Source organism: Coregonus clupeaformis, unplaced genomic scaffold (assembly GCF_020615455.1).
Source record: "Coregonus clupeaformis isolate EN_2021a unplaced genomic scaffold, ASM2061545v1 scaf0005, whole genome shotgun sequence".
Lineage (NCBI taxonomy): Eukaryota > Metazoa > Chordata > Actinopteri > Salmoniformes > Salmonidae > Coregonus > Coregonus clupeaformis.
Genome location: NW_025533460.1, coordinates 2,006,283 through 2,030,358, shown reverse-complemented (window position 1 = coordinate 2,030,358; position 24,076 = coordinate 2,006,283). Strand labels below are relative to the sequence as shown.

General features: G+C 43.5%; 1 protein-coding gene across 1 annotated transcript in view; it reads left to right on the top strand.

Annotated features, from left to right (window-relative positions):
• Window positions 1-24,076, top strand: part of LOC121577550 (retinoic acid receptor gamma-A-like) — a 102,949-nt gene continuing 78,873 nt past the window's right edge. Inside the window, exons 1-2 of the mRNA XM_041891253.1 lie at window positions 1-212; window positions 16,407-16,755. Of these exons, the coding sequence (XP_041747187.1) occupies window positions 16,587-16,755 (169 nt within the window). The 5' untranslated portion in view covers window positions 1-212; window positions 16,407-16,586. The remainder of the gene's footprint in view (window positions 213-16,406; window positions 16,756-24,076) is intronic.

Sequence of the window (24,076 nt, the reverse complement as noted above, 5' to 3'; positions counted from 1 at the left end):
GAGTGACTGAGCAAGAGAGTGAGAGAGGGGGAGAGACCGAGAGAAGGAAAAAGCGAGAGAAAGGCGGAATGCAACAGGCCATGCTTTATCTTCACTCTGAGAGGGACTTCTGACTGACGAACTGAACTCCACTACACTTCTCCTCTGTTCATCTCTCCATTCACTCTCTTCCTTCATCTGTCCATCTGTGCACCAGACCCACTTCAGATCCGGTGAGTTTGGGTTTCTGATTGAACGTTACAGACCAAAACATCCCTCTTTTTTCCTCTTCTTTCTTTCTTTTTCTTTCTTTCTTTCTTTCTTTCTTTCTTTCTTTCTTTCTTTCTTTCTTTCTTTCTTTCTTTCTTTCTTTCTTTCTTTCTTTCTTTCTTTCTTTCTTTCTTTCTTTCTTTCTTTCTGTGGATTGAAAGAGAAGGAAAGAGAAAGAGAACGTGTCAGTGCAGGACAGAGACAAGAGCGTGTGTGTGTGTGTGTATCTCTTGGGGAAGTGTGTGTGTGTGTGAACGGGGAGACGATTGAAACAGTGTTTGTGTGTGTTTTGGGAGGAATGGGACGCTACGAGCGGAGAGTTTGAGTTTCCTGAGGACAGCTTTAATTGAGAACAGAGATTTAAAGAGAGAGAGGAAGGAAAACAAGTGAGAAAGACATAAAAAAGGAAAGGAAGGAAAGAAGATCGCCTCTTTCTTGTGCTCTTGTGCTTGACCGTTGTTATGTGTGTGAGTGGATGTGCAGTATTGTATGCGTGAGTGCGTGTGATATGTTCAGGTTTCTGTTTGTTCTTTGTGTTCTTGTGTGTGTTGCCGATTGTATGACAACTTCTATCTTTTCCTTTTTAAACATGCTCAAATTCCCAATGTGCCATACTGGCATGACATGAACACTGTGTTTCCTATTCGTTTGCATGACACGATATGTGAAAAAACAAATTCCTTTCATGTATGCATAAACTGATCAAAGTGATTCCTCATTCCATTTAAATATTCTCACATGACATTGGCCTACAATAACTTTATATTATGGGGACATATAATGTTTGTCAGTGTAATGCACCTCCATGTCTTTATAGTATGTGTACTTATATGTCAGTATAGTTCCTCCCCATGTCATTATATATGTGTACATATATGTCAGTGTAATTCCATCTCAATTACTTTATAATATGTGTCTTTATATGTCAGTATATTTCCACCCCTAATGTTATGGTCACACACAGCACAGTAACACAGACCTATTAAGCGGTAACTACTGTAGGAGTAGACAAGGCCAGCCACCATACAAACTCTGTACTCAGACAATAGGGCCTCTGCTTTGCCCACTGCTTTGTTTGTGTGTGTGTGTGTGTATGAGCAGAGGTGTCATGCAGCCTTTATTTTAGAGGGGGCGCGAAGTTCATGAGAAAGGAGGAGGTGGTGGAAGTTTCTAGAGTCATTGAGCCTAATTCTATATAAAAATATGTATTTTTCTGCGTAAGTTATCTAAGCATACCTCTTTACCTGTTCAATTGTTATTTACATGAGGGTGTCATTCTGACTGATGTAAATCATAGATCTCAATGTACTGCACTAACATGCCTAGGATATTACATCCACATTTCAACACAGTACATGGGATCATAACACACATCATCAATACAGGCACATATCATGGTATCATAATTAATACACAAATATCATAATATTATCATAAGGTGCCAGATTACATTTAAACCAAGTATTTTTCTGCATATTTAAGCATACCTCTTCAGATGTCTGTAAATAAAACATGTAAGAAACTAAATATGCTTCTCTGCAGTGTGCTCCCTCCACAAAATACAGCTGATAGATTTTTTTTATAAATAATTATGATAAAACGTGGGTTTATAAATGAGGTTTAGTAATTAATTCAGCAATCTGACAAATCAAAAATAGGAGTGGGAAAAAAAGGAGGAAAAAGGAAAAAGAAAGTGGATAAATCTGAGGGGGCACGTGCCCCTGTGCCCCTTAGGGTATGACGCTTCTGTGTATGTGTGCACACGCTTACATGTGTGAACATGTGTGTACGCTTTTGCGTGTACTTGCATACACACATTTGTGACCTACTCATACAGTGTGCATGTGCACAATTCTTGGCAAAAACAACATGTACCCATCAATTTTATTATAAATATACAGTATTGAGTTATAAACTGTATGAACATTGTAACCCTGTAAACTGTTAGTTGCACTGTTTACTTCATTTGTTAAAATGAAAACTTTTACTATCTTGTCTGTGGACAAAGCTGTAGTTAAGCTGTTGTCTTCCATCTTGCTTTGATATAATGCTGATCAATAACACGCAACAGCTCAGTGTGCTGACCTTGGTGTGCTGATCTATGGCATTTAGCTCTATGCTTATCCTGCCCCTTGCCAATGTAGCGGACTCCCGACAAATCTATTCCAGATTTATTTTCCTAATGTCTGATGGAATGTTAGTCAGCACATCCAGTAACTGTCTTGACATGGAGTGATGAGGAGGAGAGATGAACACAACACAACACAACGCCCCAACAGATCCACAGATGATGCAATCTCTATTGCACTCCACACTGCCCTTTCCCACCTGGACAAGAGGAACACCTATGTGAGAATGCTATTCATTGACTACAGCTCAGCGTTCAACACCATAGTGCCCTCAAAGCTCATCCCTAAGCTAAGGATCCTGGGACTAAACACCTCCCTCTGCAACTGGATCCTGGACTTCCTGACGGGCCGCCCCCAGGTGGTAAGGGTAGGTAACAACACATCTGCTACGCTGATCCTCAACACGGGGGCCCCTCAGGGGTACGTGCTCAGTCCCCTCCTGTACTCGCTGTTCACCCATGACTGCATGGCCAGGCACGACTCCAACACCATCATTAAGTATGCCGACGACACAACAGTGGTAGGCCTGATCACCGACAACGATGAGACAGCCTATATGGAGGAGGTCAGAGACCTGGCCGTGTGGTGCCATGATAACAACCTCTCCCTCAACGTGACCAAGACAAAGGAGATGATTGTGGACTACAGGAAAAAAAGAGGACTAAGGACGCCCCCATATCTCATCGACGGGGCTGTAGTGGAACAGGTTGAGAGCTTCAAGTTCCTTGGTGTCTACATCACCAACAAACTATCATGGTCCAAACACACCAAGACAGTCGTGAAGATGGCACGACAAAGCCTATTCCCCCTTAGGAGACTGAAAAAGATTTGGCATGGGTCCTCAGATCCTCAAAATGTTCTACAGCTGCACCATCGAGAGCATCCTGACTGGTTGCATCACCGCCTGGTATGGCAACTGCTCGGCCTCCCGACCGCAAGACACTACAGAGGGTAGTGCGTACGGCCCAGTACATCACTGGGGCCAAGCTTCCTGCCATCCAGGACCTCTATACCAGGCGGTGTCAGCCACCCTAGTCATAGACTGTTCTCTCTGCTACCGCACGGCAAGCGGTACCGGAGCACCAAATCTAGGTCCAAAAGGCTTCTCAACAGCTTCTACCCCCAAGCCATAAGACTCATGGCTACCCAGACTATTTGCACCCCACCCCCATCGTTTTACGCTGCTGCTACTCTGTTAATTATTTATGCATAGTCACTTTAACTCTACCCACATGTACATATTACCTCAACTACCTCAACTAGCCGGTGCCCCGCACATTGACTCTGCACCGGTACCCCCCTGTATATAGCCTCCCTACTGTTATTTTATTTTACTTCTGCTCTTTTTTTCTCAACACTTTTTTGTTGTTGTTGTTTTATTTTACTTTTTTATTAAGAAATAAATGCATTGTTGGTTAAGGGCTGTAAGTAAGCATTTCACGGTAATGTCTACACCTGTTGTATTCGGCGCATGTGGCAAATAAAATTTGATTTGATTTGATTTGATATGTCCCACCAGAGTGAGGGCCAGCTCTAGTAAAAGCAGTGTGTGTATAGTGCTTGGCAGACAGCATGGTCGGAGTGTGTCTAAATATACTCCACGGAGAGTCCCTTTCTCTTATTCTCTACCACCACTCTCTGTGTCACTTACTCAGACTGGATGTCTTTCTCTGTGTGAGTGAAGTCAGTGGAGTTTTACTACAGTCATTCCTCACTGTATATGTGATGTGTCAGAGTAGTCATGTTTTTGTGTGTTAGTGATCCTGGTATTTATGAGAAGTGCCAATCATGTGTATAATATTTTATGTGTGAGTCACTGTGAATTGCACCACTGAGTGTAAGAGTGTAGTTAGCTCTCTCTGTGTGTGGTTGGTGCGTGTGTGTGTGTGTGGTTGGTGCGTGTGTGTGTGTGTGTGGGTGTGCGTGCGTGCGTGCGTGCGTGTGTGCGTGTGTGCGTGTGTGTGTGTGTGTGTGTGTGTGGCTGGAGGTATGAGTTTGAGTTAAAGATTCAAACACTTGAAGAGATTTTCATCACCCTGTAATGTTCCCAGACCCAAGAAGTCTGGAGACTGTCAACTAATGGCCCTCAGCAACAATTCTCTCAGTCCCACCGAACTCCCAGGTCAGCCACTAGCACCCAACGGATAAGAACAGGTCTAGGATCAGCTTAGCCTCTCTAAACCTTAACCATCAGGGTGGAAAAGGATAAACTGACTCTAGATCAGTGTCTTAGGGAACTTAATTCTATACGCCAATGACTACCATCTCTATGATCTCGATTTTGTTAGCTACATTCCCTGATTCACATATGGGGATTAGTTTAGTTGGTTAGATATACTATACGGATTTAATTCTTATGTGTATTCAACTGTTCTGAGAGTCTGGAAATGGAAACCGTTGTATAGCATTTGTTTATGTATAAATGTGTAGACTTTTGTAGTTTAAACTCATTCCCCTCTCCTGTGTATGCGTGCATGTGTGTGTCTGTGTGCGAGTGTGTGAAAGCTTGTCTGTCAGCACTGTGTTTTATAACCAAACTCACCTGACCTGACAGACTGACGTTTCTGGTCCTGTCTGGCCACACGCTTTAGATATATTCCCAGTATACACCCATTTATAAAAATGGACACGCATGTGTCTATGTAATATTTTCTCACACATTGTTTAACAAATGTAACATCTTTCACACACACAAACAACACATCTTCAGTATTTGTGTGCTGGTTATTACTGCCTAACTCCTTTAACTGCATTACAATCTTTGTGTCTTTGTACCCTTTGCTTTTCAAGAATGACAGGCCCTCAGGCCCTCAGGCGCAGAATGCTGTCTTCTCTCTCTATTTCTTGCAAAGCATCTCTCTCTCTCTCTCTCTCTCTCTCTCTCTCTCTCTCTCTCTCTCTCTCTCTCTCTCTCTCTCTCTCTCTCTCTCTCTCTCTCTCTCTCTCTCTCTCTCTCTCTCTCTCTCGCTCTCTCTCTCTCTCTCTCTCTCTCTCTCCCCCCCACCTACCTACCTGTCTGTCCATACCATCCCCTTTCAAACTGCCCCCCCCCCCCAAAAAAAACCCACACACATCTGAACCTAAATAATACATTTATTTATTTGTTTGAGTGAACAATAGGTAACAGCAAAAGTTCAGCTTTACTTGCTCTAAAATGTAAATGTCTCTCCTTCTCTTTTCCTCCTGTGTGCCAGTATTGGCCCCAACGGTGTGAGCATGTGCCTATTTGAAAGTTTTGGTGCTGTTGTCGACCTCTGTGTTTTTTCCTATAAATATAAATGGAAATTTCAATGGAAAAGTAAATGGCTCAGTAGAACAGAATAAACATGTTAGCATAAGTATAATACAGGGAGGCACAATTTATAGTCCAATATTTACACGTCTTTTGGGGAAGGGGGGATTGGGGGGGCAAGTGTTTAAATTGTGCAGTATTTAGCAATCATAATAAGAGTCTGGTAGCAGCAGTTGTGATGTGTGTGTCGCATGAATGTATGTGTGTGTGTGTGTGTCTGGATGTGTATATGTCTGTGTGGGTGTGTGCGTATGTGAGTGCATGTGTACTAAGAGAGAGTCAGTGCAGGTGGTCAGTCCAGTTCAAGTGTTCAGCAGTCTGATGGCTTGTAGATAGAAAACAGTCTGTGAGCCTGTTGGTATCAGACCTCATGCTCCAATACCGTCTGCATGACGCTAAGGAGTGAACAGCTCGTGGCTGGGGTGTGTGGGGTCCTTGATGATTCTGCAGGCCTTTCTCAGGCACCGTTTTGAGTAGATGTCCTGGATGGGTGGGAGCACAGTCCTAGTGATGTACAGGGCCATCTTCACCACCTGCCTAAGGGCCTTGCGGTCTATTTAACAGCTCATCTGTGTCTGCATTGTTTAAGAAGAACTCTCTTCAGTGCAGCTACTCATTATATTTAACTCTTTCCAAATGATAATTATACTGCAAGTTTGTCTATTCTTCTTCTTGTTAAAAAAATGCTTTGCTTCACTTTGTGGGTACACTGCTATTTACTTCAAAATGTATGTCTCAGAATTTACCGTGTTTGGCTCTTTAACACTGTGTTTAAGTCTGTTGAATGGTGGTCATTGTCATCGGGTCAGGTTGTATCATCTGGCCACCTGGTGTATCAGTGAAGCTGCCCTCTGTCTGTGTGTTACTTTAATCCCAGCCTCAGGCCTGCCTTCAAATCAACATCCACTAGGGGGGGAAGAAGAGTGAGAGAAGAGAAAAGAGAGGTAGAGAGAGGGTGAAGAGAGGTGGTAACGCCAGCACTAGGGTAGACAGACACAAACCCACCTCAGCAGAGCTAAAAGGTGCCTACCAAATGCCTCAATTAGGCATGACCCCTGACTTCTATCCATAGCCTGGAGTGACATGGGGTGACCTCAGCCGCAACCTGGCAACCCCAGAGTCAGCCGGAGGGGGTGAACGCCACATAACGGCACCATTGTGCGTTTCATTTAAACATAATTATTATCATCCTTACCATCATTAGTGCTGCTATTGCAGTCACTACTATGATTACCATTAGGAGAGTAACAATATTGTTGGCGTATCTGTAATTACCATAATTTATGACATGGTTATTAAGGGATTGTATAGGTTGTGACAAAGATTGTAAGAGTAACAGTGGTTTTACAAAACTACAAGTCATTTTTATGTTAAGCTTCAAATCATTGTTTGCAGTGGAAAGTATAGAAGAGAGTATAGAAACACATTATAGGCGTGGTTGTATAAAACCATAGGCGGTATTATGAGGTGGTGTGAGAAGCAGTTACTGCTGCCTAAACAAAACCCATGTTTCTTTCTTTAACATCCATCCGTTTGACAGTGAGAGATGCAGTAAGATGACTGTGGCTAGAGGAGAGAGGAGCTGTGGTGATCATTTATAAAGATTATTAGGAAAACATTCCACAATAAAAAATGAAAAGAACTTTCACATGAGGCAAAACATTTCATTCACACAACAGTATTTGTTAGTACAAGAGTCTAGTTTTCCTCAAAGAAGTTAAGTCGTAAAAAGGGCAACCTCATTTTTTACTTACCATCTTGGTCATAAATAGTATCCAAATATCTCTGTAATAAAGGACATTTCAATGCATATTTATGCAATATATTATAGCTAATCCAACGACATAATAGCTTTCATAAATTAAAAGTTATTGTTCGCAAGCCTCGACCACAATTTTGGTGTTACGAGACCGAGAGTAGCATGAGTTTTAGAGAGCCAGCTATATTTTGAAACATCATAATTACAAATATATGCATATAATCTCTAATTGAATTGTATATTGTTTGTGGGTAATTTACCCTGTGTGTGTGTGTGTGTGCGTGCGTGCGCGTGTGCATCCGTGCGTGTGTGTGCGTTTGCGAGTTTATCTGTCTGTTTGTACGATTAGCTGTGTGTGTGAAACTTCCCAGAGTGTGTATTCTGGAGTGTGTGTTGTGAACGTACCACATCCTGGTTGGTTTGTGGTTAATACTCGCAAGAACACCATGATTTATGTTCCATATTACACTAGCCAATTACCCATTTACATTTACATTTACATTTACGTCATTTAGCAGACGCTCTTATCCAGAGCGACTTACCCCTGTTGAAGTAATGGTTTTCCAGACTTGTTTGTTTTTGTAGGGAATTTTTTTCCCATTCGCACTCATAATACATGGTCATTTATATTTCTGGTGGAGTTCAGGTGTCACATACAGTACAAAGAGTGGTGGTAGTTGTAAAAGCAGGTATTTTTGTCCTGTAGTTGGGTGCTATTCATCCAGCTCCAGCTCCACCCAGACTCTGCTGCTTCAGGGTGTCTGAGTCAAGTGGACCGTTTGACCCTGTGCTAACTCAGCCACAACAGACAACACTTCTGTTCTGCAGAGAGTGAAAACACACACACACACACAAACAAACACACACACACAGTTATATACTTTTAGTCTTTCGACTACATAACTCCACTCTAACAAATAGCCCCGTTAAAAAATCCAGACGGCTTGATTTTATACATTTGTAAATGTTTTAAATTTTAGTCATTTAGCAGATGCTCTTATCCAGAGCGACTTACAGTTAGTGAATATTTTTTTTTTTTTTATACTTGCCCCCCGTGGGAATCAAACCCACAACCCTGGCATTGCAAACGCCATGCTCTATCAACTGAGCTACACCCCTGCCGGCCATTCCCTCCCCTACCCTGGAAGACACTGGGCCATTTGCGCCGCCCATGAGTCTACCGGTCGCGCCGGCTGCGACAGAGCCTGGATACGAACCAGGATCTCTAGTGGCACAGTTAGCACTGCGATGCAGTGCCTTAGACCACTGCGCCACTCAGGAGTACTTATACACTTCTCATTCATCATGCTTGGGTAGATTTGAGGGAATTGGGGTTTGGAACTTTCTCAGTTTGTGTCCTGCTGCATTTCGAATTTCTCCATCTATCCGGTCTTAGTGCGTCAACTGTATGTAGTAACTGTATGTAGTAACTGTATGTAGACACTGTATGTAGTAACTGTATGACCTGGCAGTTTGGACAACCGAAATTCGAATCAGTTCTAATACCAGTTGGGAAAATGTATTAGATCGTAACCGTCTTGTTCTATAGAACATTTATGGACAAAATGTTGAATAGTTGAGCTGCATGAGTTTCTCTCTAAATTAAGGTGAGTTAACTTTGTTAATCCAACTGTACACATGGAACAGAGGTGAAAACATGAAGCCAGTAGGTGAAACGTCTGGCAGGCAGAGAGGTGATTTAATAAGTAATAAAGAGTGGACTTGTCAAAAGTGAAACTAAAGTCGTCTGGCCATGGGGTCACAGAGCACAGTTTTTATGTGTTTGATTAAAGCACTCTCTGCATGCCCACCTCAGTAATGGCCTGGTGTGTGTGTGTGTGTGTGTGTGTGTGTGTGCGTGTGCGAAGTGCGAGTGTGTGTTTAAGTCAGTAATTAGAGGCATATTAAACCACCCCTCCATATTACTCAGTGTGTTGCGTTGGCCACATGAAAGCTGGATACTTAAAATCACCCAGAGTAGTCTCGCTTTGCCTCAGAAACAAGCTGTTGTTTGGGTTTAACTCCGTTGGAAAACACTATTTACACTGTACAGTGGTACATGGCCCCTGAAGAACCAGAGGCGGGTGCAGTTCATAACACTTCAGGATGCTTTTATTTGTGGTTAACTTTTTTAACTGGCTTTTATTGTTTGTTTTATTTGTAAAGAAAATTAGTAGTAGGATTAGAAACATATCCAATGGTCATAGTTATATACGCAGTGGCAGGTCTAGGCTATAACAAGCCTATGCTACAGTATACCATTAAAGTGACAATATATGAATACATTTTATAGTTATAGACCAATGTCAAATAATGTTATAAAAAAGAAACATTTTCACGAGACAGCCAGTGTGAAGAGGCAAGACATTTGTGTTTGTTTGGTGTGTGTTGAGGTCCGCCCCTCAGTTAAAGGCCTTGGTGGAAAAGAGATGGAGGAATGGAAAGCCCCGCAACACACACACACACACACCATAGCTTTTAATTCCTCTCCATTTGGAAAGGGGGGTGTCAGTCACCTGTGTGCCCCTCTGGCGTGTGTGTGAGTGTGTGAGTGTGTGTGAGTGTGTGTATGTGTGTGTGTGTATGAAGAGGGGGTGGCTCAGGCAGTGGCAGGTTGAATCAGGTCGGGACTTGGGGCGATGGTGGGGAGGAGATCACTGAGACAGCCCCCATTAACCCAACCCCTCCCACACACACACACACACACCCTGGTATCCTGACACTAGAGCAGGGTGGTGTGTGTGTGTGTTATGTGTGCGTCTCTCAGAAGGGCCAGACAGCCCAGTCTGACCCGACCCAGCCCCATAAAGGCAGCATTGAGTCCTGGAGGCACAGACACGCACAGCACCGCTTTTGTTGCCCTGCCCAAGGTGTGTTCCCCCTGGAGGCAGGGAGAGAGAGGGATGAAGAGAGAGAGAGAGGAATGAAGAGAGAGAGAGAGAGAATGAAGAGAGAGAGAGAGAGAGAGGATGCCCAGGCTGGTGTGACTCATTAGAGAAAAACTGTTCCCTGGCTTGGAGTCTCATTATTTTGTGGGTTTATTGGGGGAAATAAAACAGTTTCTTAATTTTTATTTAAGTTTTTTGGTCCACCACTCCACTACCCCATCTGTCCTCCCCCCCCCTCTTTCTTCACCACAGTCCTCTCTTTTTTTAATGTGGGAGTAATTTATGAAACACTACTCACCTCCTACTAATGGAGGAAAGGCTCCAGATGCCTGAAACAAACTCTTTCTTTCTCTCTTTCCACTTTTTTTCCTTCCCTGCTTTTCTTTCTTTCTTTCCTTCTTTTTCTCTTTCTTTCATAGTACTAGAGAGAAACTTGATTCTTATTGAGTGAATTGTGTGAATAAGCCTGTTGGAAATGAAGCGACACCAGGGCTGTCTGCGGTGTGGTTCTTCTCGACACGTCCCGTATTAACTTAATCTCTCCTCCATACTTCACCTCTTCAGGGTCAATTTGAGATATCAATGAAGCCTCAGACTGACCCTTGTTCCCACCAAACACTTCCCCATAAGGATGCTTAGGGTCAATGTGTGTGTGTGTGTGCGTGTGTGTGCGTGTGTGTGCGCGGGAGTACGTATGTGTGTCTGAAGGGATGTGGTCTTTGCACCACTTACTTTCATTTGGACATTGAACATCAGTCTAGTCCAGTTTATACCATCCCACCATACTTCTGAACTATAAGAGATTCTTGTCTCTGGAGGCCAAAAGCCTTTTTCCCTCTCAGTAAAAACATTTGGAGGACAGAGCCCACATTGGCTCTTACAGAGAATCGAAACCCCTGAAGATCCAACATTTAAAGAAAATATGTCAATAAGAAGAATTATGGCTTGAAAAACAGAGTTCATGCTTTCGTTTGCGTGTGCATGCATGTGTGTGATTGCTGAATAATGAGTTAAGGGGATGGTTATTCAGAACAGAACACAACAAGACAAAAGCAAACAAAAGAACAAAACCATAACATCCCGTAAACCGCCAGGTCAGAGCTAGGCCTAATGACAGACCTGATGGAACAAACAGAACAATGAGAACCAGATTAAAACCCTGGCAGATGAGAGATGTAGAAAGGGAGGGGGGATGTAGTGCGTGGACTGATTGGTAATGGTTGAGAGAAGGAGGTTTAGAGATGGAGGAAGAGGTGATTGGAGAAGGGGGGGCATAGAAACAGGAAGAAGAGATGGAAGGGAAAGAGAGAGAGGGTATCAATGACAGCTGTGGTAATGATAGATGGGTCAGGGTATGGATAGGGGGTGTAGAGTATCCACTGGGTAGATTTAGTGGATTGAATGTATTGGGTTGAAGGGGTAAGGCTATCTGCATTGTGTAGGGGGTTGTTAGCTGACCAGGAAAAACTCAGGGCTCTATGTATTGTATACTAGGTATGGGTATGATATGGTACATGGACTAGCGTGTCTGTCTGTGTGTGTGTGCGTATGTGCTTGTTTTTCTACCTTATCAGGATGTCCCCAATGTCCTAATAATTCACCCAAATGTCCTGACAAGGTAGAAAAACAATAACGTTTTTGAAAAGTTGGGACTTTTTTCATGTCCTGAATTTGTTCAAATGCTAATTTAAGCTTAAGGTTTAGGGTTTTGAGGTTAATGTTAGGGTTAGGGTTAAGGTTAGTGTTAGGTTAAGGTTTAGGGGTAGGGTTAGGGTTAGGGGTTAGGGAAAATAGGATTTTTAATGGTCAAACATTTTTACTCCCCAAAAAGTCCAGAAGTTTCACGAAAATAAAGCTGTGTGTCTGTGTGTGTGTCCTTCCTGTAACGTGGCTGGGTTGGCCAGCCAGCCTGGCCCCACATGTGGAACAGTTTACTGGAATGGAACTTTAAATTAACGGTGGTCTGAGGCAGCCCGCTGCAGTAGGCTGTAATTAACTAGCTCTGTGAACGAGGGAGAGAGATGGAGAGAAAGACAGACAGAGAGGGGGAGGGAATGAGAGAAGGATTAGGAGTATGTGTTTGTGCCCATGTGTGCGTTTTCTGTGTTTGTTGTGTTATGGTCTTTTTTGTGTATGAGCGTGTATGCGTGCTTGCATTGTATGCCATGCTACTGCCCCCTGCAGTGCCCCCCAGTGTGTGGAACAGGTCACTGCAGAGTGAGTGTGTGTGAGTATGTGTTTTTCCACTGTACATCTTACAGTTTTTCTCGATTGCTAAGACACATTTCTTGAAAGCTGCTCTCCTTTTCTCTTAACTGTGAACACAAACCCAATTTTCAAGCTACATTCACAAAACCTCAGACTCTTCTTGCAAAACCAAACTTTCACCTCAAAACAGTTCAATCTGTGCTCAAAACTGAACTATGTTGTCAAATCGTGCCCCGAGTCAATCAAAATAAAAACACTACTGAACAGTCACTAAACACTACGTAGAAAAATAGAAAACACAATGCTCAGGACATGAAGCTGGAGAAATAAATGTTTATTGTTCACTGTAGGCTAAATGCATGTTGCAAAACAAAAAAAACCTGTGCATTTAGCACTTGTACAAAAAGACAAAACAGAAATATTGTGCATTTACATGTAGCACTTGTAAAAACAAACAGAAATCTTATGCGTTTGCCACTTGTGTACAGTAAGCCCATGTAAAAATAAAGTACAAAAATATACAAATAAGTGCATTACTCAGCCACAGCATCATGTCTCCGTACTGGGTCAGGCCACAGGACTTCATCCACATCACAGGCCACATTTTGTCTGGCCAGGCAACGGGGAAAAAACCCTGGCATGCCGTATCCAGGCTTGGCATGCCTCCACACCTATGTCACCACAGGCAAGTCCCATGGCTTGCAGGAGATTTACCCTGGTGTAAGGTTGGCGTTCATATACCTTCCACCGCCATGAGGAGAAGAATTCCTCAATGGGGTTTAGGAAAGGGGAGTACGGTGGAAGGCAAAGATTGATAAAACCTTGGTTCATATTGTACCACTCTCTAACCTGGAGGGCTCTGTGAAAACTCACATTGTCCCAAACAACAACATAGATGGGATGCTCATCCTGCTGCCCCTAACAAAGCATCTCGCATGTGATTGAGGAAAATGAGGAGCTGGTGAGTGTTGTAGGGCCCCAGGTTGGCATGATGGTGGACAACCCCATGATTGCTGATGGCAGCACATAATGTAACATTGCCACCACGCTGCCCAGGAACACCAACAATGGCCCGATGGCCAATCACATTACGGCCTCTCCTTCTCCTTTTTGGTGAGATTAAACCCAGCTTCATCCATGTAGATGTATTGATGGGGTCTTTCCATTGCATCCAGTTGAAAAACCCTCTGTAGAAATAGATATAGTTTTGTAAGTGATACGGAAAAAGTGATTTAGGCCACTACAGTAAATCACTACTTAGAGTAATCAACATTGAATGTGTCTGGATATATGCCAACCTGTACATACTGGAATCTTTGCTCTTTGACTCTGTCTGAGTTGCGATCAAAGGGAACTCTGTATAGCTGTTTCATGCGCAGTCTGTTGCGCTTGAGGACACGATCAACAGTAGAGAGGCTGACACTGTTGATACCCTCAAAATGTAAATGGTCCTCAATGATCTTCTGCTGAATTTAGCTCAGTTTAATGGCATTTTTCTTACAGACCATATCAACAATTAGGGTCTCTTGGTGTGTGGAGAACATACCTGTCCTCCCACCCCCATGTGGCAGTCTTTCAATTCTACAAAAGAGAACATGGAGTTACAAAAAAATATACATGGAATACTAGGCCTACAAACAGTTAGACCAACCCTCCATTACAATACTACAGTACATTGGTACAGTGATGTACTGAAACATATATTCACTTACAGTATACTGTGGTACAGTATATAGTATGTCATACAGTAATTGCTGTCAACATTTACATACTGTACTATAATGTCAAAAAAAGGTAATTACCTGTTCTCTTCTCTAAATCTTCGGATTATGGTGGACACAGTGAATCTACTGATGTTTGGTTGTACCCTTTGTCCAGCCTCCCTCATGCTCATACCATGGACAAGAACATGGTCAATCACAGTAGCTCTGATTTCATCAGATATTACTGTTCTTTGTCTTCGCTGACCACCTCGACCACCTCGACCTCCTCTCACACAAACTCTTCCTCTCAGATTTCTATCCATTGTAGGGCCTCACAAACCAGTGCTCTCTGAACTGGCTTACTGTATATGTTCCCTCACATCATTAGCCACAAGTGTGATCAATTTTGAGTTGTTGTGTTCAAGTGGTGATACCTGTGCTCTAATTGTGTTTGACTTTTGTCACATGTGCTCACCATTATGCAGCACGGGTGCATCACAATGAAAATGTGTTGGCAAGTTGTGTCTAAACAGGTGAAAAGTGCTTATGGTTTTGCCAAAGAGTGATTGATTCAATCAGTGGGTTCAGGCAACTGAGAATTTGGTTCAGACAATAGGGTTTAGTGTTTTAGCAATTGAGAAAAACTGTAATACATGGAGATGTTTTTCCCTGTTTTGAGATGGTACTGTAAGTTCCTCACCCTTCCCTCTCTTTCTCTCTCATCCCTCTCTCTCCCTCTCCTTCTCACCCCCCTCTCTCTCCCTCTCCTCCTCTCTCTTTCTCTCTCCCTCCATCTCCCCTACCTCTGATTCATAAGCTGCAGCAGGCCCCAAAAAACACTGCGTTCTTTGGCTCCTGTGTGTTTACCACAGCTCCACCAGAGAGAATGTGACCCCACTCATCACATCACTCTGTGGGGGGTGGGATGGAACACCAGAGAGACACTAGGGAGGGAGAGAGAAAGAGAGAGAGAGAGAGAGAGAGAGAGAGAGAGAGAGAGAGAGAGAGAGAGAGAGAGAGAGAGAGAGAGAGAGAGAGAGAGAGAGAGAGAGAGAGAGAGAGAGGGGGGAGAGAGAGATCAAAATCAACAGTTTTTCCCTGACCACTTGACCTCAACATGAAAATATCCAGATTTTACAGAATCACGTGTCTTGGGCTATCATGAAGGTTGGCCTTAGAAGAGGGGGAAAAGCATCCATGTTGTAATGGGTTAAGTGTGCCCATGTGTTGGGCACAGTTCCCTGGGCAGAGTGGCCATAATTTCAGGCTGGCAGAGAGAACACAGAGACTCTTTATGGTGGAGTTGAGCCGATGTATGGCATTGCACTCTTTTGCACTTTAAAAAAATTACAGAAATTAGACTTCTCTCTTTGTCTCATCCTCTCAGCCCTAGTTTGGACTTATTTTCCCTCTGCCTCTTTCGCTGTCATTCTCTGCCCACCACTGTCTTCATCATATTCCTACCAATCTATCTTCTTTTCCCCTTTTTTCCTTCATTCCTCCTCTTTTTCTTCTCCTTCAACTTTCTAACCATCTTTTTCTTCAGTTAGTTTCTCCATGAACGATGCCATCCCTCTATGTTTGTAACAGACTTCTCATTCAATCATATTTGCATTGATGCATTTTGATTGTACAGGTGTACGTTTCAAATGTTGGTAATTTATCAGACACTCTTATCCAGAGCGATTTACAGGAGCAATTAGGATTAAGTTTCTTGCTCAAGGGCACATCAAAAGATCTTTCACCTAGTCGACTTGGGGATTCGATTTAGGTTACTGGCCCTTTCAGTTACTGGCCCAACGCTCTTAACTGCTAGGCTACCTGCCACCCCTTAGGATCTTAATTTGAGCCAGTTTGCTACAGCAGGAAAATAATCCTGCAGCAACAGGAAATGTAAATTATTATGTGGATTATAATTCATTGACATTTTTGTAGGGGTTGATACGTTTTATGTTAGGGCAAATCAAGTCTGAGATTTCAAAGTGGAAATTAAAAACTTTAGAAGTCTTTTCAAAAACTCAAAGTTTTTAGTTTCCTGTGCAGGAAAATTCTCAGCAACAAAAGAGTGATCAAATTAAGATCCTACATCTGTAGGTGTGCTGTGTAGCCTACTTAAAACTGTATGCGATTAACAGACAGGCATTGTAACTAACCTCCTATTCTCATCTCTCCTTCCAGAGAGCCTGGATCTGAGGCAGCGTTGCACAGGCTTGGTGTCTCTTCTGTGGGTCCCACCTCAGCTCATCGCCCCTCCTTATCCCTTTCCTCTCCAGGCCCCCAGGACCAGCTCCAGTAAGAACTGCCTAAGAGGGACAGGAGACCAGAACTATCCTGGACCTAAATTATCCTCTCAACGCCATGGCAACCAACAGGGAACGGCAGGTGAGTCACATGACTGGCTTCTCACCTGCCGTCTACCCCTTCGCCTTCAACTCCATGAGGAGCCACTCACCCTTCGACCTGCTGGCCAATAGCAGCCTCTTTGGACGTTTTGGGGCGGACCTTCCGAAAGAAATGGCTGCATTGTGTAAGTACTGTTACTCATGTTTCATTTTCATTTCTACTTTTCATCTCTCCATCTTCAAGACATAATGTATACACACACCACATTAACGTACTCAAAAAGACACCCTTTTGTGATATGTTACTCAGTTACAACTCTTAATCTTGGGTTGGGATGGTTTTAGGAGTTTACCATAGGCTTTAAAAAGTGTAAAAAGCAAATTCCCCTCCCTTCACTTTTCGTTGTGAAATAAATATAGAAGAGGGATGCCAAAAGAAAGATACAAAAACGGACAGACAGAGAATTCTTTGTTGGGGTCCAGCATGTGGCAACGCTCTGTGATCATTACCCTACCCTAAAGAAAGAGAAGGACAAGTAGAGAGAGAGAGAAAAACAATAAAGCCAGAGAGAAAGAGAGATTAAGTATAACTATAAGTGTAGAAAAGTGGCATGGCCCTTCCAGGAAAGCAGGGTTTTTCCATGTGGTAAAGCAGGCAGGCGGCGGGGTGTGGGCTGGCGGTGGGTTGGCAGGGTACAGGGCCGGGGCCAGCCTGGCCTCTCTCTGGTCTGGAATACCAGCAGGCAGAACAAGGGCCCCTTTATAAAATGGCACTGCACACAGAGGTGAATCAAGTTAAAACATGAGAGAGAGTCTGACACACACACATCCAGCAGTCCCAATATACAGTAATTTCCTTGCCCCTGTTCTTCTCCAGCAGACATTTAGAGACAGAGCTGTGTGAGTATGAGCAGTGGAAATATGTCCCTGCCTGCTCTGTTATTAGTGCCCTGGCTCTGACTCTAACCACATGAAACACACAGGCGTCAATACTGTAGGAATGAGGCCTGGAGAGGAACTCAGATCAATGACAGATGGATGCTGAGGCACTGCTGGAGAGAACAAAGAAAAATGTAACACTACTAGAACGTTTTACTGGACAAAGTTAAGGACTAAGTTTTAGAGTAAGTTGCAATGGACTTGGAATAATGAGTCCTTTTAACTCAAATGGTTTGAGGGAACCAATTGCCTTGAACTGTTTGAGTTTGAAAGCATAAAAGGTTGAGTATTCTGTACTGACTAACATTTGAGTTAATTCAACACTCATCATTGTTGACACTACTTAAATACCAACTAGTATAACTTGAAACTATTGAGTTAAGTTGATACAATTTCATAATAGTACCCAGAGTTTTTCTTGGTCAGGTTGGAGGGTCAGGAAAAACTCCCTAACTATACAGTATAACTATTGAATAGTACTACATTAATCAAATAAAATCAAATTGTATTGGTCACATATACATATTTAGCAGATGTTATTGCGGGTGTAGCAAAATGCTTGTGTTTCTAGCTCCAATAGTGCAGTAATATCTAACAATTCACAACAATAAACACAATACACACAAAGAATGGAATTAAGAAATACATAAATTTTAGGACGAGCAATGTCGGAGTGGCATAGACTAAAATACAGTAGAATAGAATAGAATACAGTATATACATATGAGATGAGTAAAGCAAAAATATGTAAACATTATTAAAGTGACTAGTGTTCCATTATTAAAGTGGCCAGTGATTCCAAGTCTATGTATATAGGGCAGCAGCCTAGTGGAAGCAGCCTAGTAACCGGGTGGAAGCCGCCTAGTGATGGCTATTTAACAGTCTGATGGCCTTGAGATAGAAGCTGTTTTTCAGTCTCTCGGTCCTAGCTTTGATGCACCTGTACTGACCTCGCCTTCTGGATGATAGGGTGGTGAACAGGCAGTGGCTCAGGTGGTTGTTGTCCTTGATGATCTTTTTGGCCTTCCTGTGACATCGGGTACTGTAGGTGTCCTGGAGGGCAGGTAGTTGCCGTACCAGGCGGTGATACAGCCCGACAGGATGCTCTCAATTGTGCATCTGTAAAAATGTGTGAGTGTTTTAGGTACCAAGATAAATGTATTCAGCCACCTGAGGTTGAAGAGGCGCTGTGGCCACGCAGTCATGGGTGAACAGGGAGTACAGGAGGGGGCTGAGCACGCACCCTTGTGGGGCCCCTGTGTTGAGGATTAGCGAAGTGGTGGTGTTGTTTCCTACCTTCACCACCTGGGGGCAGCCCGTCAGGAAGTCAAGGACCCAGTTGCACAGGGCGGGGTTCAGACCCAGGGCCCTGAGCTTAATGATGAGCTTGGAGGGTACTATAGTGTTGAATGCTGAGCTATAGTCAATGAACAGCATTCTTACATACACTACCATTCAAAAGTTTGGGGTCACTTAGAAATGTCATTGTTTTCGAAAGAAAAGCCATTTTTTGTCCATTAAAATAACATCAAATTGATCAGAAATACAGTATAGACATTGTTAATGTTGTAAATGGCTATTGTAGCTGGAAACGGCAGATTTTTTATGGAATATCCACATAGGCGTACAGAGGCCCATTATCAGCAACCATCAGTCCTGTGTTCCAATGGCACATTGTGTTTGCTAATCCAAGTTAATCATTTTAAAAGGCTAATTGATCATTAGAAAACCCTTTTGCAATTATGTTAGCACAGCTGAAAACTGTTGTGCTGATTAAAGAAGCAATAAAACTGCCATTATTGAGACTAGTTGAGTATCTGGAGCATCAGCAATTGTGGGTTCGATTACAGGATCAAAATGGCCAGAAACAAATAACTTTCTTCTGAAACTCATCAGTCTATCCTTGATCTGAGAAATGAAGGCTATACCATGCAAGAAATTGCCAAGAAACTGTAGATTTCGTACAACGCTGTGTACTACTCCCTTCACAGAACAGCACAAACTGTCTCTAACCAGAATAGAAAGAGGAGTGGGAGGCCCCGGTGCACAACTGAGCAAGAGGACAAATACATTAGAGTGTCTAGTTTGAGAAACAGACGCCTCACAGGTCCTCAACTGGCAGCTTCATTAAATAGTACCCGCAAAACACCAGTCTCAACGTCAACAGTGAAGAGGCGACTCCGGGATGCTGACTTAGGCAGAGTTGCAAAGGTTTTCTAATGATCAATTAGCCTTTTAAAATGATTAACTTGGATTAGCAAACACAATGTGCCATTGGAACACAGGACTGATGGTTGCTGATAATGGGCCGCTGTACGCCTATGTAGATATTCCATAAAAAATCTGCTGTTTCCAGCTACAATAGCCATTTACAACATTAACAATGTCTACACTGTATTTCTGATCAATTTGATGTTATTTTAATGGACAAAACAAATGCTTTTATTTCGAAGACAAGGACATTTCTAAGTGACCCCAAACTTTGGAACGGTAGTGTAGGTACTAATCTTGTCCAGATGGGATAGGGCAGTGTGCAGTGCGATGGCGATTGCATCATCTGTGGATCTATTGGGGTGGTAAGCAAATTGAAGTGGGTCTAGGTTATCAGGTAAGGTAGAGGTGATATGATCCTTAACTAGCCTCTCAAAGCACTTCATGATGACAGAAGTGAGTGCTACGGGGCGATAGTCATTTAATTCAGTTACCTTTGCTTTCTTGGGTACAGGAACAATGGTGGACATCTTGAAGCAAGTGGGGACAACAGACTGGGATAGGGAGAGATTGAATATGTCCATAAACACTCCAGCCAGCTGGTCTGCGCATGCTCTGAGGATGCGGCTAGGGATGCCGTCTGTGCCAGCAGCCTTGCGAGTGTTAACACGCTTAAATGTCTTACTCACGTCAGCCACGGAGAAGGAGAGCCCACAGTCCTTGGTAGCATGCCGCGTCAGTGGCACTGTGTTATCCTCAAAGCGGGCGAAGAAGGTGTTTAGCTTGTAATGCTTACAATGATCTGGCCATTGAGCATACACTTATATCCAAAATGACTCATATCCCTTTCATACTAAGATGTTTTTCTGCCAACTTCATCATACCGCCAACTTTGTTCCGTCTTTTTCGATTATATTAGAAAAATTATTAACTATAAGCTTGGGTTACTATACAGATCTAAGAATTATTTTAATGTATCCATTATAAAGACCTTAGTAACCCAACTGCTGGGATCCTATCCTAGACTATGGTTACATAATCTATCAAAACACAACCAAGACCGTACTTTACGAATGAGATGTAATTTATAACAATCTTTGCAGATTTATTCTTGGATGCCATTATAAGACACGCCATTGCACAATGTCTGAATCACTAAATTGGCTGTCACGTCCAAACAGAAGACAACTGCATTGGTACCTATTTATTTTTTATTGTATCAATTTACATTTCCCTGTACCCTATATACTGTATTAAGGAACACCTAACTTTACAAGACTCACGCTACTCCTTTCGACAACAGCAGCAATTACAAATTCCAAGGGTAGCAACAAGCTCTCCCAGCCTCATGTCAGAATTAGAAGTTCATCCATGTTTCTCAAATGTCAAATTTCGAGGATGTTCCAAACGTCAAGTGTTTGGTTACTTCTATGCATAGTTTCAAGGTTAAGTTTATGCATTGAACTCTTAAGGTTAGGTATTAATTCCGAATGGTTAAGGTAAGGGTTAAGGTTTGGGATAGGCTTAAAACAAAAATATCAAAAACAACTTTCTATCACTGCATTCAAACATGCAACCGTTGGAACCAGATGCATACACCCATGCGCCACCCAAGTCCACAATTCCAGCTTTTTGATGGTGTTAATGTACGTTTCTTACATTTATTTTTTATAATTTCATTGTTATTATTATTAGACAGTAGTTGCTATATTATTCTTGTTACTAAGTGTTGTTTGTTGTGTTTTTTATTTTCTTCATTTGGACACTTGAAAATTAGAACTTAAGAGATTTCATCCTGCTAAAGTTCTAATAAATAAAATAATAATTTCGGTAAAGTTTTGGCTACCACTTAGTATGAAACGTAGCCATAATGTTGAAGCGGCTTTGTCACCATTTTGATTGGGACAGCACCGTTTTGATTGGGACAGCACCGTTTTGTTTGGGACAGCGCTATCGTGCTGCTTTGAGACAAGTGTGGGGACTCGTCTTTATCCCCTGCATCTCCGTTTGGATATTGGTTAGGCTACAATTAGGCTGGGAAAACGTTAGCTAAATTGAGGTTACGAAAAAAGATCGCAGTCAGAGTGCAGTATAACTGTAGTACACTAATATAACTGTAGTTAGAGTGCAGTATAACCGCAGTATGTTGCAATTACTGCATCCAAAATACCACAGTCAACTGCAGTTACTGCACTTTTACTGCAGTTTCAAAACTGCAATCTTTTTTTGTGATTTTGTTTCACAGAAACTCCGTCTGTATAGGCTATTTGGTGAATTGGTTTCTGGCTGGGTAAATAAGTGGAGGTGGTATAGCTCATATATTAATTTGCTCATCTACCACTGATCAGAAACATTTAGCATGCAATAATGTAGCCTAAATCAAGTGTAGGCCTATTATTTTGTTCAATCGCATATAGGCAACTGCAAAAGCCAGTGGAGGTTGTGAAATATGAACGAGACTCACATACTTTTGAAAATAGGATTGCTATTATTTTCTATCGGTATCATGATGAAGGTAAAAGCCTACGCCTGCTCCCTAAAAAGAGATGAAAAGTGGATCAAAAAAGCATGTGCATCGGCTCAAAATAAAACTTTTTACATGACAGCGGTTCCACACATTCCCGGTGACACAAGATGTGTGGGAAAAATGTGTGTTATATTTTATTCTGTTATATTGAATTGTATTCTTACTATAAAATATATGTGTGTTGACTGTGATCAGGTAGGTGTGTCTTATCTGTTTAATGAACAAATGAACAAACCATTGATTTACTTTGGATGATGCTGTGACACTCTGGCTCTAGGACTTTTGTATGTGAGCTAGAGTGTATGTTGTTTTGTTGGGGATTTGGGTGTTTTTCTATGTTGGTAGTTCTGTCGGGTGTATTTCTATGTTTGCAGGTCTGTGGGTTGTTTTTTCTAGGTGGTTGTATGTTGTAGTCAATGACTCCCAATCGGAGGTAACGAGTGTCAGCTGTCGGCTCGTTATCTCTGATTGGGAGCCATATTTAAACTGTCAGTTTTCACCTTTGTTTTGTGGGTTATTGTTCTTGTTCCAGTGTTGTATGTTCTGTCGGTGTCACAGAGGACTTCACGTATCGTCATTTGTTGTTTTTTCGTGGTTGCTTTAATTAAATAAAGTCATCATGTTCACTCCACGCGCTGCGTATTGGTCCGCTCCTTCAGACGATCGTGACAGAATAACCCACCAAAAAAGGACCAAGCAGCGCGTCCAGGAGCAAAGGGTCTGGACATGGGAGGAACTGTTGGACGGTAAAGGGTCCTGGACGTGGGAAGAAATCCTGGACGGCATGGATCGCCGTCCATGGAGCGAAAACAGAGGAGAGGCGACGGAGAGAGGAGCAACGGCGTCGGCAGAGCCAACGTCGGAAGGACGAGAGGCAACCCCAAGAAATTTTTTGGGGGGGCACATGGCTTGGGCGACGGAGCAGCAGGAGGCTGCCACAAGGCAGAGTCAGAGGGCTGCCAGGTTAAGGGGGCTGACGGAGGCAGAGAAGGGACGGATTCAGTGGGCTACCAGGTCAAGGGGGCTACTGGGTAAAGCAGGGAAGGAAGGTGTTGAGGCACGGCGTGAGGTACTGGGGTGTGTAACCAGTTCGGTCCGGCCCGTTCCTAGTCCCGAGGTGCAGCCAGTAGTGTGTGTTCCCCGTGCGGTACGGCCTGTTCCGGTCCCTCGCACTAAGTGTAAGGTGCGCGTCGCCAGCCCGGTTCGGCCTGTTCCTGCCATACGCACCAAGTATGCGGTGCGCGTCGCCAGCTCAGCCCGGCCTGTTCCTACTCCACGCACCAGGGATACGGTGCGCTTCGCCAGCCCAGCCCGGCCTGTTCCTACTCCACGCACCAGGGATACGGTGCGCTCGCCAGCCCAGCCCGGCCTGTTCCTACTCCACGCACCAGGGATACGGTGCGCTTCGCCAGCTCGGCCCGGCCTGTTCCGGCCACTCGCACCAGGGATACGGTGCGCGTCGCCAGCCCCGCCCGGCCTGTTCCTGCTCTCCGCACTAGGCGTGAGGTGAGTCCCCAGGGTCCAGCATGCCCTGTTCCGGCTCCCCGCACTAGGCGTTATGGGAGTCCCCAGGGTCCAGCATGCCCTGTTCCGACTCCCCGCACTAGCCCTGAGATGCGTGTCCTCAGCCCGGTACCTCCAGTTCCGGCACCACGCATCAGGCCTACGGTGCGTCCCCAGGGCCAAGCATGCCCTGTTGCTGCTTCCCGCACTAGCCCTGAGATGCGTGTCCTCAGCCCGGTACCTCCAGTTCCGGCACCACGCATCAGGCCTACGGTGCGTCCCCAGGGCCAAGCATGCCCTGTTGCTGCTTCCCGCACTAGCCCTGA